The sequence below is a fragment of the Sus scrofa genome, chromosome 3 (genome assembly GCF_000003025.6).
Source record: "Sus scrofa isolate TJ Tabasco breed Duroc chromosome 3, Sscrofa11.1, whole genome shotgun sequence".
In the NCBI taxonomy this organism is placed as follows: domain Eukaryota; kingdom Metazoa; phylum Chordata; class Mammalia; order Artiodactyla; family Suidae; genus Sus; species Sus scrofa.
In genome coordinates, this window is record NC_010445.4 from 10,609,075 (window position 1) to 10,624,153 (window position 15,079).

The following is a 15,079-nucleotide window of genomic DNA, read 5'->3' on the forward strand; positions in this document are numbered from 1 at the left end:
AAGTTTTATTAAGATATAATTCAAAAACCATACAATTCACAGGGTTATACAACAATCACCATAATCTAATTTAAAACATTTTTGTACCCCTCCCTCCAAAGGAAACTATCCTTTAGCAGATACTATCCATCCCCCAACCCCGAACACACTCCCCAGCCCTAGACAACCACTAACCTACTCTCTCAGGCTACCAAACTTAACACAGGTAAATTAATCACAAATCCCAAAAATCTACCCGATTCTGGACCACAGTGTGAAATTTCGTAGATCATTGTCCCCCTTTAGAGATGTATATTGCAGAAACACAAACATATTGCAGCTTCAGGTCTGATCTGCAGTTTACTAGACTCTTAGGCTGTCTGATCGGGAGTTTATAGTACGAGATCCATATTAACAAGGGTGGTTAGTTTGGGTTGGTCTTGCTTTTTATTGTTGCTGAAGTCAACTCCTTTTAGCAGTTTCTGCCGAAGGCAGAAAACAGAGTAACTGAAAAAACTCGCAACCTCAGGTAGCAATTGTGAAAAGTGCCTGAAAACAATCTCCTAGAGGGTGTTGAGCCCGCTAGAAAACATTAGGTGAGCAGTCGCTTTTGTGACTCTTCCAACAGGCTCACCTCTTGATGAGTGCTGTGCGTGTGGTCACGCGGGAAGCCTCAAGAATCAGAACTCGGCGTTTCAGCGAGGCAGCATTTTCTGAAATTGGTCGGGTCTAGCGCGTTGCCAGGCAGAAGCGTTGCCCCTCGCGGTTGCTCTTACAAGTCGCGTGCGAAGTGACGCAAGCGGCGCGCGGTGACGCGGCGCGCGGCGCGGTGCACGCTGGGATATTTAAGTCTTCTCCGCGGCGCGGAGCCGCGATGTCTCCGGCAGCTGCGGCGGCTGGAAGAGGCGACCGGCGGCGGCTGATAGCGAGTGTCAGGGACGGTCGGGCCCGGGGCTGGGGCTGCGGAGGGCCGGCAGGGGCGGCACTGCTCGGCCTGTCGCTGCTCGGCCTCGTGCTGTACCTGGTGCCGGCGGCGGCTGCGCTGGCCTGGCTAGCTGTGGGGGCTACCGCGGCCTGGTGGGGACTGAGCCGCGAGCCCCGAAGTTCGCGCGCCTTCTCCTCGCTCGTTCGGAACGCGCGCCGTCAGCGAACACTGCTCGCCTCGCCCCCGGCCAAGTCGGCAGTAAACGGAAATCTTCTAGAGCCGCGGAGCTTACTCGAAGGACCTGACCCCGCTGAACTGCTCCTCATGGGCAGTTACCTGGGCAAGCCCGGCCCCCCGCAGCCCGCCTCCACCCCGGAGGCCAGGGACGTGCGGGAGAGGCCCGGCCGCCGCCCACCTGCCCGCACCGCGGCGCCAGCTCTATCAGCCCATCCCCACCGCGTTCATACTCAACCCTCCCTCCCCACTCCTCTTCTCCGACCCTCTAGGAGGCCTTCCCACCGGTAAGATGACCCTGATCTTCCCCACACCCTGCTCTCTATCGACAGACTGAATTGAGGACTTGACTTTTAAAGCCGATTTTCTTTTTCATTAAGTCAAAGTGGATTCTGTGTCGTTTTGTCCTCTTAAACACTTTAATGTTTGTCAGCCGTCTCCTGCTCGCCCCCTTTACCCTTTGGAATGAGGTGTGATGCCACAGCTGTTCCTTTCTTTCCAGTTCTTAAAACGGAATTTTCATACAGTATAGATTTAGTAGAGTACTGGATAAACCATTAAATAAATATTCCTTCTTCTGGGGGAGATAGCTTTATTTTTCGAGTGTAATCATATGTTTTGTTAGGTTTTTTGGTTTTTGTTTTTTTGGATCACTAAGAGAAATTCTGTGGTTAGCCAAGCTCAAAGAGCTGTTCCTATGAAAAAACTCTGATAAAACTTGATACGTGAAGATGATTTCATTTAGTCTAAATAGCTGAATAATTTAAGAGAATACAAAAATTTGGTGAAAATACTAGATTCTTGAAAAGTACACTTAGGAGTTCCTGTCATGGCTCAGAGGTTAACGAACCCAGCTGGTATCCATAAGGACGCAGGTTCGATCCCTGACCTCGCTCAATGAGTTAAGGATCTGGCATTGCCATGAGCTGTGGTGTAGATTGAAGACATGGCTCCATCTGGCTCTGAACCTGTGTTGCTGTGGCGTGGCCTGGCAGCTCGGTTTCAGCCCCTAGCCTGGGAACCTATGTATATCTTGGGTGGGACCCTTAAAAAAAAAAAAGACAGAAAAAGTAGACTTAGTTGAGAAGATGATTTTTGTGTTAAAAATGTATACATTTGGGGGGTATGATACCAATAACTTAGCATAAAAAATTGAAAAGATTGAAGCATTCTTGAGAAGTTTTTCCCTAACACACACTTTTCTTCCATTGTAGTTTACTTGTGTGGACAAGGTTTTCAGTTTCCCTCTCAAATTGTTGAAGTCCATTGTAGGGACAGCTGTTAAGCAGCTGTCACTTTCTGCCTTTAGATGAAATGAGGAAAGTTGCCAAAAAATACTGTGTGTTGCTTGGGAACAGATTTAAGCTCTCTGTGACATATCTGAAACCACGTGGTTTTTCAGTCATTTCAATTTTCTGACATTCCTTTAAGCTTATTTGGTATCTCCCATCCTCACAGGGATTGTGGGACTTTATCACATCGGTTTGTAATAACACCTCGAAGAAGATATCCAATCCAGCAGGCCCAATATTCCTTGCTGGGGGTACTTCCCACCGTGTGCTGGAATGGTTGCCACAAGAAGACTGTGCTATCCGCTCGCAATTCCAAAATGGTGTGCAGCCCAGTGACAGTGAGGATTGCTCCCCCGGATAGCAAATTGATTCGTTCCCCTCTGTGAGTACTGTCGTTGGAAGAATAGACTCCTGTTTGTATCCACTTTATTATTCTGTGGTTATTCCTTTGACAGAGGAGAAGAGGAAGTGGCTGCAGATTTGAATGAGAAATCTCAAGTTCTAGTAGTTCAATCATCTTTTTATTTAGTTTGCCTTAGGCTATAGCTTTAATTGCTAGGAGTAATTTCTGTGAATGTATGAATTATACTTTTGCTTGTTGGTTGGCTTCTGATGTCCACTAATTGAAGTCTGTGCTGTTTGGCTTGGTAATTAAAATATCTTAATGTTAGAATTTTGTCTTTCATTGTAGACCAGAGCAGGTTATCAGCTCAACACTGTCCTCACCATCAACTAGTGCCCCAGACCCATGTGCGAAGGAGACTGTGCTGAGTGCCCTCAAAGAGAGGAAGAAAAGGACAGTGGAGGAAGAAGACCAAATATTTGCTGATGGCCAGGAAAATAAAAGAAGGTAACAGGCCCAGCAGAGTAATAAACAGGCCTCTTACTTTAGCTCCCAGGATTTGCTGAGTTATAGATCTCTTTGCAAAATATATAGAGGCCTTGTCCAGTTTGTGACCTGTCATAGGTCCTCTTCTTTGGCTTTCTTGGACGAGCTTGGGAACAAGGACTTTAATGCTGTTCATTCCCTGAGATAACATGTTGGATAAATGGTGTGATATATCTTTGTCATAAGTACTAGGGATAAGCTAACAGCTATTAGCCCTGTTAGACTCATACTTTTGATACAGACTTGTTACATTTTATTTTTGAGGGGAATGCTTAAAGTCTTTTCTTCACAATCCTGTGTTGGTTAATTATTTGGATAACCACCAGTTTCAGTGTTGTGATTGTGCCGAGGGGAATGTTTGGCAAAGAAAAGTTAAAACTAGAGTATGGTAGATTTATCAGTAATGAAAGTAAAACCAATTTCATTATTTGGCTTTTGATAACTTCATGAGAATGGAGTAAATAGTCTGTTTCCTAAGTATAGAAAAAGAGGAGATAGGAAATTCCCATGTGATGCAGGGGGTTAAGGATCCAGCATTTTCACTGAAGAGGCTTGGGTTGCTGTTGTGGTGCAGGTTTGGTTCTTGGCTTGGGAACTTCCATAACCAAAAAAAAAGAAGGAAGAGAGGAGATAGAAATCACTAATTGGGATGCAGAATTGCATGTGGCTTTCATCAGTTAAGGATTTCAGTCATTTTTGAATTCAATAAATTGAATGCCTCTATGTGCCAGAGCCTATTCCAGGTACAGCTGAGAAAGCTTTAAATAAGACAGAGTCCTAGAGTTCCCAGCGTGGCTCAGCAGTTAATGAATCCGACTAGCATCCACGAGGATGCAGGTTTGATCCCTGGCCTCGCTCAGTGAGTTAAGGATCCAGCATTGCCGTGAGCTGTGGTGTAGGTCGCAGGTGTGACTCAGATCCTTCATCGCTGTGGCTCTGGTGTCGTCCAGCAGGTACAGCTCCAATTTGACCCCTAGCCTGGGAACCTCCATGTGCCATGGGAGCGGCCCTAGAAAGACAAAAAAAAAAAAGAGAGAGAGAGAGAGCAAAGTCCTCTTGATACTTATTGAAGGAGAGAAACCAAATTAAAAAAAATAATGCAATTTAAAAGGTAATTATAGATTATACAAAAGCAGTGATATAACAGAAGGTAATGAGAAGGGGGCTTCTTTATATAAGATGAGCAAAAAAATGCTCTGTGAGAAGACACCAGACCCCACACTTGAAATCATCAGCCTCCTTACCTAGACCAGAATGTTCATATCCTACAGATTCAAAATTCATCAGCTTTGATAGCTTAAATGACAAAATGGAGTAGGGAACTGTTCATCAGTGCACGTGTTTTGATGTAGCAGGAAGATCAGGTAATGATGACTAGAATACGATTGACAGGTAAGCAATTTGAGCTGATGTCCACTTCCTAAGCAGAAGTGGTGGGGGTGGGGAAGTATGGAGGTGGGAGAAGAAATAATATTTTATGGTTCTGGTAGGTTTCTCATGTTCTCTGGGACAGTAAATTTTCTTGACCCTAGGGAGCCTGTAACAGGGTTCTGTGTTGTCTTTCCCATGATTGGAATAAGCAGTGATTATGTGTCCCATGCATAGGCCCTTGTATGTGATACATGTGAAGCTTTTCTTTAACAGACTTGCCATATTAACCTGCAGAGCACTATACAACGTGTGGGGTGATCGCTAAAGTGTTGTTTTTGTTTTTAATTTGGGGGTGGAAGGATGTTAAATTTGTGATGCTGTTGCTTTGGAGAAGTTAGCAAATAATAATACACGTGAATAGTTCAGAAGATCTTGGAAGTATTTTCATACTTTCTTTATTGCCCAGCCAAATACCCAATCTTAACATAAATTTACTGTTTGGAATCTTTGAAATTGAAGTATCCTTTTCCTTGTCAAGCATGGAACCTATGCTCCATAGAAATAAGATCCCAAGAATATGGGAATATGATTTAAGGGGAAAAAAGTAACTTCATTTAATTGAGAGTTTTTGATTTATCATAGGCGCCACGATAGCAGTGGGAGTGGACATTCAGCATTTGAGCCGCTGGTGGCCAATGGAGTCCCTGCCTCTTTTGTGCCTAAGTAAGTGGAAATCCCTGGATGAGATACAGACTGGGGAAAGGGCCTTATCGTTTATTGTCCTGTAGATTTTCTTCCTTGCTTTTTGCATTGCTTTATTAAGCTAAGATTCAAATCTTTGAAATCAGAGAGGAACATTTTGAGTAACTTGGCACAATAGCTATCTTCTAATTCCTTTTAACATTTTTTAATTAATATGAGTAAAACACACTAAGGTGAAGAGGGTTTATAACAAGTATATATAAACAAAGATCACAAGGTTTGTGCAGTGGATAGTATGTTACGGCTGTATTTGAGTTTAAATACATTTGAGGAAGAATCAGATGAGAGGGAAAGTGCCTCAGAAATATGTGTGTAAAGCCTGGGGTGACTTAAGCTTAATTTGAGTCAGCAATGTGATATGGCTGCTGCAAAAGCTAATGTGTTCCAAGTCTGTGCTGGTAGAAGAACAAGATTCAGATGAGGCTGGTAAGTGGTAGTCCTGCTTTCCTTAGTTCTACTCGGATTGTCCACGGAGTGTGTTTGGTTCTGTGTGCTGTACTATGAGAGCAGATGTACGCCAACTGAAAGTTATTCCAATTGAAGCAGCTAAGATTTGATGGGGTGGTGGTGGTGGGTAATGCAGTTTTGAATTTGTATAAATACTAGGCCAGACGGGAAAAATCTCGAGGGAAGTAAAGGAAATTTGGATAATAGTCTCAAAAAAACTTAAAGACTCTGACATGAAAGAAGAAAAACAGCCTGCTTACTTTGGCTCCAAATAGTATCCGTGGGTGAGAGGAAATACACTTTCATCCAGTTTAAGAGTAAACTTGTCCATGGTTGGGTATCATAACAGGTTGGATAAACTACTCTATGGAAAAGATGTGTAGGGAATTTCTGCTTCACTTGGAAGCTTAGAAAAAATGGTTGGTTCCTCTTAACTCTGATTTTTTAAACAGTTTTATCTGAGATATAATTGATGTATAATAATAATTGGAGTTCCCGTCATGGAGCAGCAGCAACGAATCCAACTAGGAACCATGAGGTTGCAGGTTCGATCCCTGGCCTTGCTCAGTGGGTTAAGGATCCATCATTGTGTAGGTCACAGACACAGCTCGGATCTTGCGTTGCTGTGGCTCTGGCATAGGCCGGTGGCTACAGCTCCAATTAGACTTCTAGCCTGGGAACCTCCATATGCTGCAGGTGCGGCCCTAAAAGGACAAAAAGACAAAAATAAATAAATAATTTTTAAAAAAATAATAATAAATTGCTTGTTTAGTCCAATTTGGTGTTCTGGTCGTAGCTCAGCAGAAACAAATCCGAATAGTATTATCCATGAGAATTCAGGTTCGATCCCTGGCCTTGCTCGGTGGGTTAAGAATCCATCATTGTCATGAGCTGTGGTGTAGGTCACACGTGCCACTCGGATCCCAAGTTGCTGTGGCTGTGGTATAGGCCATCAGCTGCATCTCTGATTGGACCCCTAGCGTGGGAACCACCGTATGCCATGACGTGTAGTCCTAAAAAGAACGAAAAAAAGAAAATAAAGTGTACAATTTGATAAGTTTTGACATGCGTACACTTGTGAAACCATCACTACAGCCAAGATAATATAAACATCACTTCCAGAACTTTCTGTGCTCCTTAGTAATACCTCCCTCCATCCTGCCCCCATCCCCAGGCATCCACTGATCCTGTTTTCTGTCACCGCAGATTAGTGTGCATTTTCTAGAATATTATATCAGTGGAATCGTTTGATTTTTAAAATGTTATTTTCCCTTCCAGACTGTCAGATAAGTTTAGCCAAATTGTTAATAATAGAATTAAGAGCATTATTCTTTTTTACTGTCTATAAGAAAGATTTTGTGTCCATGGTGAAGCCTTAAAAGAGTGCCTTGAGACGTTCCTGCTGTGGTGCCATGGGATAGGGATCCAGCATTGATGTAGCTGTGGTGTAGGTTACAGCTGCAGCTCGGCTTTGATCCCTGGTCCAGGAAATTCCCTATGCAGCCAGTACAGCTGAAGAAGATTAAGAAAAGAGAAAGACTGTTTTCAATAATGCATCTAACTATCTTTTTCCCTTTTTATTAGGCCTGGGTCTCTGAAGAGAGGTCTCAATTCCCAGAGCTCAGATGACCACTTAAATAAGAGATCGCGCACCTCTTCTCTGAGCTCCTTGACAAGCACGTACACAGGCGGCATCCCCAGCTCCAGCCGCAATGCCATTACCAGTTCTTACAGTTCTACTCGAGGTCTCTCTCAGGTACATTTTCCTTGTGCTGTTGGAGAAATGGGTTCTAAGCATTAGTCAATTAATCAGCCAGAGTTTACTGCCCACCTTCTATCTGTCAGATATTGGGATTACCTCTAAGCTAACAGAAGATATAAACCCTGAGTAATAACCAAAGGTCAGTGGAACAGAATAGTGAGCCCCAAAAGTGAAGCAGTCACATGTGGAAACCTAATATAAGACAGAGCCGTTATTGCAAATAAGTGGGCAAAAGACAAATAATTCAATAAATACTAATTTATTCAAATAAATAGTAATTTAATCAAAAGGTAGATTATTTTATTATTATTTTTTTATCTTTTTAGGGCCACACCTGCAGCATGTGGAAGTTCCCAGGCTAGGGGTCAAATCAGAGCTGTGGCCGCTGGCCCATGCCACAGTCACAGCAACACCAGATCCAAGCCACATATGCACCTACACCACAGCTCAAGGCAACACTAAATCCTTAACCCACAGAACAAGGCCAGGGATTGAACCTGGGTCCTCATGGATACTAGTCAGATTCGATTCCGCTGAGCCACGATGGGAACTTGTCAAAAGGTAGATTGAGTCTAGATTGCATTGGATCATAAAAGAAACTTATCCTATAGGCATTGAGAATTTAATAAAAGGTTTTTTGTTTTGTTTTGGGGTTTTTTTTTTTTTGGTTTTTTAGGGCCACACCTGCAGCATATGGAGGTTCCCAGGCTAGGGGTCTAATCGGAGCTATAGCTGCAGGCCTGCGCCACAACCACAGCAGTGCCAGATCCGAGCTGCGTCTGTGACCTACACCACAGATTATGGCAATGCCAGACCCTTAACCCATGGATCAAGGCCAGGGATTGAAATCGCAACCTCATGGTTCCTAGTCAGATTCATTTCTGCTGCGCCACGACAGGAACTCCTAATGAAAGTTTTTAAAGTAAGATGTGGTCGTGATTCTTTTTTTTTAGAAAGAGGATGTAATATAACCTAGGGAATAGAGCAGACTCTGCCACCTGATGGATGTGGGTTCCACATCTTGGTTCTGATGCTTTATAATTGCTCTGGGACATTGGGCAGTAAATCACTTAAACTCTCTCTTTCTCATTTCTAAAGGATTACTGCAAAGACTGAGGGCAGTATTTGAAAAGTACCCATTACAGTGCCTGTTAATAAGTGGGTACCCAAAATATAGTAGCTAGGAAGATAAAGCATGTGAAGAGGAAGGTTTTGAAGAAGAGAAAAATTTAATCCAGAAGGCCCTTAGAGTGGAACAAAGGAAAGATGCAGGCCCAAGCCAGGGCAATCATAGGAATGCATAGAGGATAAAATCATAACATTTTATTTGAGCGCTTATTTATTCTGTGCTAGCCCCTCTGCTCACTTAGCCTTTCACATACATTTCCTCATTTAATCATCACAATAGGCCTATTAGGAGTTCCCGTCATGGCGCAGTGGTTAACGAATCCGACTAGGAACCATGAGGTTGCGGGTTCGGTCCCTGCCCTTGCTTAGTGGGTTAACGATCCAGCGTTGCCGTGAGCTGTGGTGTAGGTTGCAGACGCGCTCGATCCCGCGTTGCTGTGGCTCTGGCGTAGGCCAGTGGCTATAGCTCCGATTCACCCCGAGCCTGGGAACCTCCATATGCCGCGGGAGCGGCCCAAGAAATAGCAACAACAACAAAAAAAACAAAAAAACAATAGGCCTATTAAAATGCACTCACCCCTATTTTAAGACTCTTTATATCAATTTCAAATGTACACAAAAAGAAATATCATAATGAACTTCTATGTAGCTTTAATAATTAATAGCATTTTGTCAGTCATGTTCCATCAACCGCCTCTCCTCCTGCCCTGTATGTTTCTGCTCTTATTTTTTAAAGTAAGTTACATATGCATCATTTCAACTATAGACACTTCAGTATATTTTTTAACTTTTTTTTTTTTTAACGTTAATAGCACTCCATATTCAAATTGCTCTTATTACCCTAAACTGTCATTACAGTTACTTTATTTGAATCAGGGACCCCAAATCAATTCATTACATTTGGTTCATATATTTCTTTGGCTCTTTTAATCTGTGATAGTATTACTACTCTTTTTGTTCTTTAGGATTTCCCAGATTCTGGTTTAAGTTTGCATTGTCATGGTGTCTCTTCAACTTGTACTCAGTTTCCTCTGTTCCCTATAAATGGGTAGTTGAGTCCTGAGCTTGATTTGATTCAAATTTAATTAATTTGGCAGCTTACTGCATAGTTAGTACTGTGTACTTCAAATTGCATCACATCAGGAGCACGTGATACTAATATTGATCACTGGGTTATTGTCACTGTGATCTTTTCATTTTCGTTTCCCTGTGAGTTTTTTTCTTTTTTGTCTTTTTAGGCCTACGCCTGTGGCATATGGAGGTTCCGAGGCTAGGGGTCAAATCCGAGCTATAGCCACAGCCATAGCAACACGGGATCTAAGCCATGTCTGTGACCTACACCACAGCTCACGGCAATGCTGGATCATTAACCCACTGAGCGAGGCCAGGGATCAAACCTGCGTCCTCATGGATCCTAATCCAGTTCGTTAACCACTGAGCCACGACGGGAACTCTGTTTCCCTGTGAATTTTTCGTCTGATGATTTTAACAACCCCACTTATCATCTTTGCCTGGGTGCATTGTTTTAGTAGGTTGCAAAATGGTGATATTATAACTCTCTTATTCCCTCTGCATTTATTAACTGAAATTTTACATGGAGGAGCATGCCCTGCCTATAGGAATAACAGGCTAAGCAGGCATTGATGCCATAGCTAATCCAAAGGTGGCCAATAAGGTTTTTGCTATTATTACCTTTATGAACTTCTCTATTTTTATAAACATTTCATGATCTTCAGTACATTATTATTGTTCTTTTCTATGTGCTAACTTCTCCAACTTTGGCCAGTAGGAGCCTTTTCAAATTGACTCCTGTATCCTTTTAATTTGGCACCAGTAGTCTTTTTGTTTTTTGGGTTTTTAAAATTTTTTTTTTAATTTTTATTTTATTTTTAGGGCCATACCTACAGCATATGGAGGTCCCCAGGCTAGGGGTCCAGTCGGAGCTGTAGCCACTGGCCTACACCACAGCCACAGCAACACAGGATCCAAGCCACATCTGTGACCTACACCACAGCTCATGGCAATGGCAGATCCTTAACCCACCAAACGAGACCAGGGATCAGACCTGCATCCTTGTGGATGCTGGTCAGATTCGTTTCCTCTGAGCCACGACAGGAACTCCATGGAACCAGTAGTCTTTGATAGATAATGTCATTGCTTTTTTTCCTCCTCCCTCTCCAAAAAATCCGTCTTGTGCATTTCCAGTCCAAACTGAAGTTGGCTGTTTCTTTAAGTAGCCTTAGTTTCTTTCAGTTGGAAATGATATTTAGAGACTATAATCTGGATTTTAGTAGAGTCGAGATAACATGTCCTCCAGAAAAAGGACTCTGTCATTAGTTCATATTGATATTTCAAATATAGCTTTAGGATTGTATTCTTACAAAAATGTTGGCACCTAATTAATTTGATTGATCTTAGTACACAAAGTTTAGAATAACCATATCAATATTATTAACAGTAAGACTTATGAAATCAGCTTAAGAATTATTTGTGGTTCTTTTTTTTTTTTTTTTGTCTTTTGTCTTTTTTTTGTTGTTGTTGTTGCTATTTCTTAGGCCGCTCCCGCGGCATATGGAGGTTCCCAGGCTAGGGGTCTAATTGGAGCCGTAGCCACCGGCCTACGCCAGAGCCACAGCAACGCGGGATCCGAGCTGCGTCTGCAACCTACACCACAGCTCACGGCAACGCCGGATCGTTAACCCACTGAGCAAGGGCAGGGACCAACCCACAACCTCATGGTTCCTAGTCGGATTCGTTAACCACTGCGCCACGACGGGAACTCCCATTTTCTCATTAGTATACATCTCTTTGTAGATACTGGGAATATGCAATCAAAATAATGTGTTTTAAGTGATATGAACTAATTGTTTTCAGTTGGTTACACCACCATCTTGGTATACAGTAAGGTTCATTTATTCAGTGTTTTAAGAATTTCTGTGGTTTTCTTCTTGATACACAGATGAGCCTTGAACAGTATGGCACCAGCCCCCACACAGTTGAAAATTCATGTCTAACTTCACAATTGGACATGTATCCTCTGTAGTCATGATTCCCTATCTGCAGATTCAACCAACCAGGAATCCTGTGCTTCCATAGTACATATTTATTGAAAAAAATCTGCCATATAAGTACAGTTCAGACCCTTGTTTTTCAAGGATCAACTGCAGTTTGTTTTTAACTTTGTAAAATACTTATATTCTTCTGCAAAGAACATCTAATAAAAGATACACTCAGAGAAGTGCAGTTTCCATATCAGACCCTCCTCGTATTTTTTTTGTTTGTTTTTTGTTTTTTTTTTTGGTCTTTTTGCCATTTCTTGGGCCGCTCCCACGGCATATGGAGGTTCCCAGGCTAGGGGTCCAGTCGGAGCTGTAGCCACCGGCCTACACCAGAGCCACAGCAACGTGGGATCAGAGCCGCGTCTGCAACCTACACCACAACTCATGGCAACACCGGATCGTTAACCCACTGAGCAAGGGCAGGGACCGAACCCACAACCTCATGGTTCCTAGTCGGACTCGTTAACCACTGCGCCACGACGGGAACTCCCTCATCATTTTTAATACTTCATCCATCCACTGTTTTTTCCCCAAACCCATGCAAATCAGTATCTTTGTAACCCCCTATTTTCTAGCATTTAGGTTAGATTTGAGCCTCCATAGCAGTTATATATATAGAAATTCATCATTTTTTTTCTTTTTAACAGCTATATTGTTACTTTTGTCTGCTATTGATAAACATTGGGTTGTTTCAGTCTTCTGCTGTTACAGATAGTGCTGCAAATAATACTTTATTTCATATGTCATTTCATACTTTTAGCCATTATACTTCTGTGATGGGTTCGTAATAGATTCCTGGGATAAAGCTTAAATGCATGTGTAATTTTGCTATACATTGAATTCCCTTTGTTAGAGTATTTTCCATTTCGCATTTCTGTTGGCTTTGTATGAGTGATCATTTCTCTACATTCTGTCTAACAAACCAGGTTGTGCTAGCTTTGGATTTTTATAATTTGACAGATGAGGAGTAGTATTTAATTTGTGTCTCTTATGATTGAGTTTGAGCAGCTTTTCATATATTAGATAAACATTCTAAATGAACTAGATTAAAATGTAGAGTAGAAAGCGTAAAAATAAATGTTTGCTAAAACAGGCTTCTCATGCAGTGCTGGTGGGAACATCAGATGGTACTCTTTTCCTCGAGGGCCACGCGGTGGTGGTCGTCAGCATTGGAGATGTACATACCCTTTGATCCAGCAGGTTTACTTTTAGGAATTAATCCTACACATAGACATATACAAGGATGATGATTGTAGCAGCTTTTAATAGCAGAAGCTTGGAAACAATGTGTATACCTTCTTAGAAGACTGGTTGAATAACTTAGATTATTTCCATAAGTTAAAGTACTGTGTAACAAAATGAATAAGGTAGTTTAATAGGCAACTAATGTGAATGACCTCAAAATGTATTTAAAAAGCATGGTGCAGAACTGTGTGTATAGTGTCCTCTATTCATGATGCTGCTTTCTTTAATCTTTTGATGTGCATAGGATAATTCTGACAGGATATATTAGAAATCGGTAATAACTATTGAGATAGCGTGGAAGCCTTTTACTGTATACGCGTTGGGATTTGTAATATATACTACAATATTACCTTTCCTAATATCAAAAAAAAAATTTTAAGTATGGATGACTGTTAAGTAGAAATTCCTGTCCTGGCTCTCTCAGTCTTCGTCTCATTGGTACCTATTGTAAACATTCCTATTGTGTATGCAGACAGATAATACACAGGCTTCTGGTCTGTTTTACAAAAATGGGATCATAGCATATGTGGTTTTTCTTCATCTTTTTTATTTATTTATTTATTTTGCTTTTTAGGGCCACACTGGTGGCATGTGGCGTTTCCCAGGCTAGGGGTCGAATCAGAGCTGTAGCCACTGGTCTACACCACAGCCACAGCAGCTCGGGATCTGAGCCACGTCTGCGACCTTCACACAGTTCACAGCAACACTGGATCCTTAACCCCCTGAGCCAGGCCAGGGATCAAACCTTCGTCCTCATGGATGCTATTTAGGTTCATTAACCAGTGAGCCATGATGGGAACTCTTCTCAGTTATTATTGAATAATCTATATACTTGAGGTTTTTTTGTTGTTTTGCTTTTTTAGCAGACATAGGCGAAGGTCGGAGGCTCTAACAGTGACTGGAAGCTCTGAGTCATAGTATCTTCCTCCAGAGAGGTCATTTTTTGCCTCTGGGTAGGGCAGATGACTCTGTACAGTTGGAATTGACTTGATTCTGAATTGGTTGCCAGTTCTTGTGAGGGCTAGTGTCTCTCCGACTTGCCCGGTACCCTGCTGCATAGCCTTTGGAATTCCAGCTGAAAGCCAGCGGTGCACGTTAGGGCCCTTCTCCTTTGGAAACCACTGAATTCTGTCCCGTGTGTGTCTCCCCAGCCTGATGGGACTGCCCGAAGCTTTTCTCAGCCTCTCAACTGCAGCTTTTACTTTCAGACTGGGTGGTCGCGTTGCTGCTCCTCTCTGCCTGTCGCCACAGTGTCTCACTGCCTTAGTAGCTCTCCATAGCTTCCCAACAGATGTGTTTCATATTTTCTTCAGTATTTTCTGTTTGTCCTCCACAGCGGGGTTGATCTAAAACAACCTAGTCCTTATTCAGTATCTTGTAATATCCTGTTAGGGGAAAGAATCTGAAAAAGAATCTGTCTGTAAGTAGTTGCTAGCTGCCTGTTCATGTGTGATATTTGAGTTATGATAGATTCTTGGAAGTAAAATTGCTAGAACAAATAGCACAGTGCATCACTACTTTCTGTTTTGATCATAATTATCTTTGAAGTGGTCCACATATCAGTTATTTTAAATTATTAGGATAATGAGGAAGTCTTTGGAAGGAGAGATGAGAGTAATATGAAAGATTTTTACGTTGAAGCTTCTTGAAAGAAATGTGTGCTGCAGTCATACCCAGTAGTCAATGGAGATGACAGCCCTTCTGTTTTGAAGGCTAGGATCACCTTTGGCACTTGTTGAAAATGCAGGATGTGAGGCCTAAGCAGTCATTGTTTTTTCAAATGGCTGACCACCTTTGTCATTTACCTGAGTATAATAAAAAAAAAGTGTTAGTGATTTCAACTTTTTTCTCAAGCTCATTCTGAGCCTTGGGTTTCCTGATTTTTTAGTCTTAGGGAACTGTTCTACTGTTTTACCACCTGTCTTTGATTTAAATTTTTTTCCACATAGAAAATTTTACTAAACATTGTTATTTCCCCGTTTGTGC

The 15,079-nt window shown here is 42.1% G+C and overlaps 1 protein-coding gene across 1 annotated transcript in view; it reads left to right on the top strand.

Annotated features, from left to right (window-relative positions):
- The window catches only part of POM121C (POM121 transmembrane nucleoporin C), a 24,300-nt gene continuing 9,221 nt past the window's right edge, over positions 1 to 15,079 (top strand). The window contains 5 exon segments of the mRNA XM_003124420.5: positions 1 to 1,425; positions 2,597 to 2,812; positions 3,122 to 3,280; positions 5,333 to 5,413; positions 7,484 to 7,655. Of these exon segments, the coding sequence (XP_003124468.3) occupies positions 854 to 1,425; positions 2,597 to 2,812; positions 3,122 to 3,280; positions 5,333 to 5,413; positions 7,484 to 7,655 (1,200 nt within the window). The 5' untranslated portion in view covers positions 1 to 853.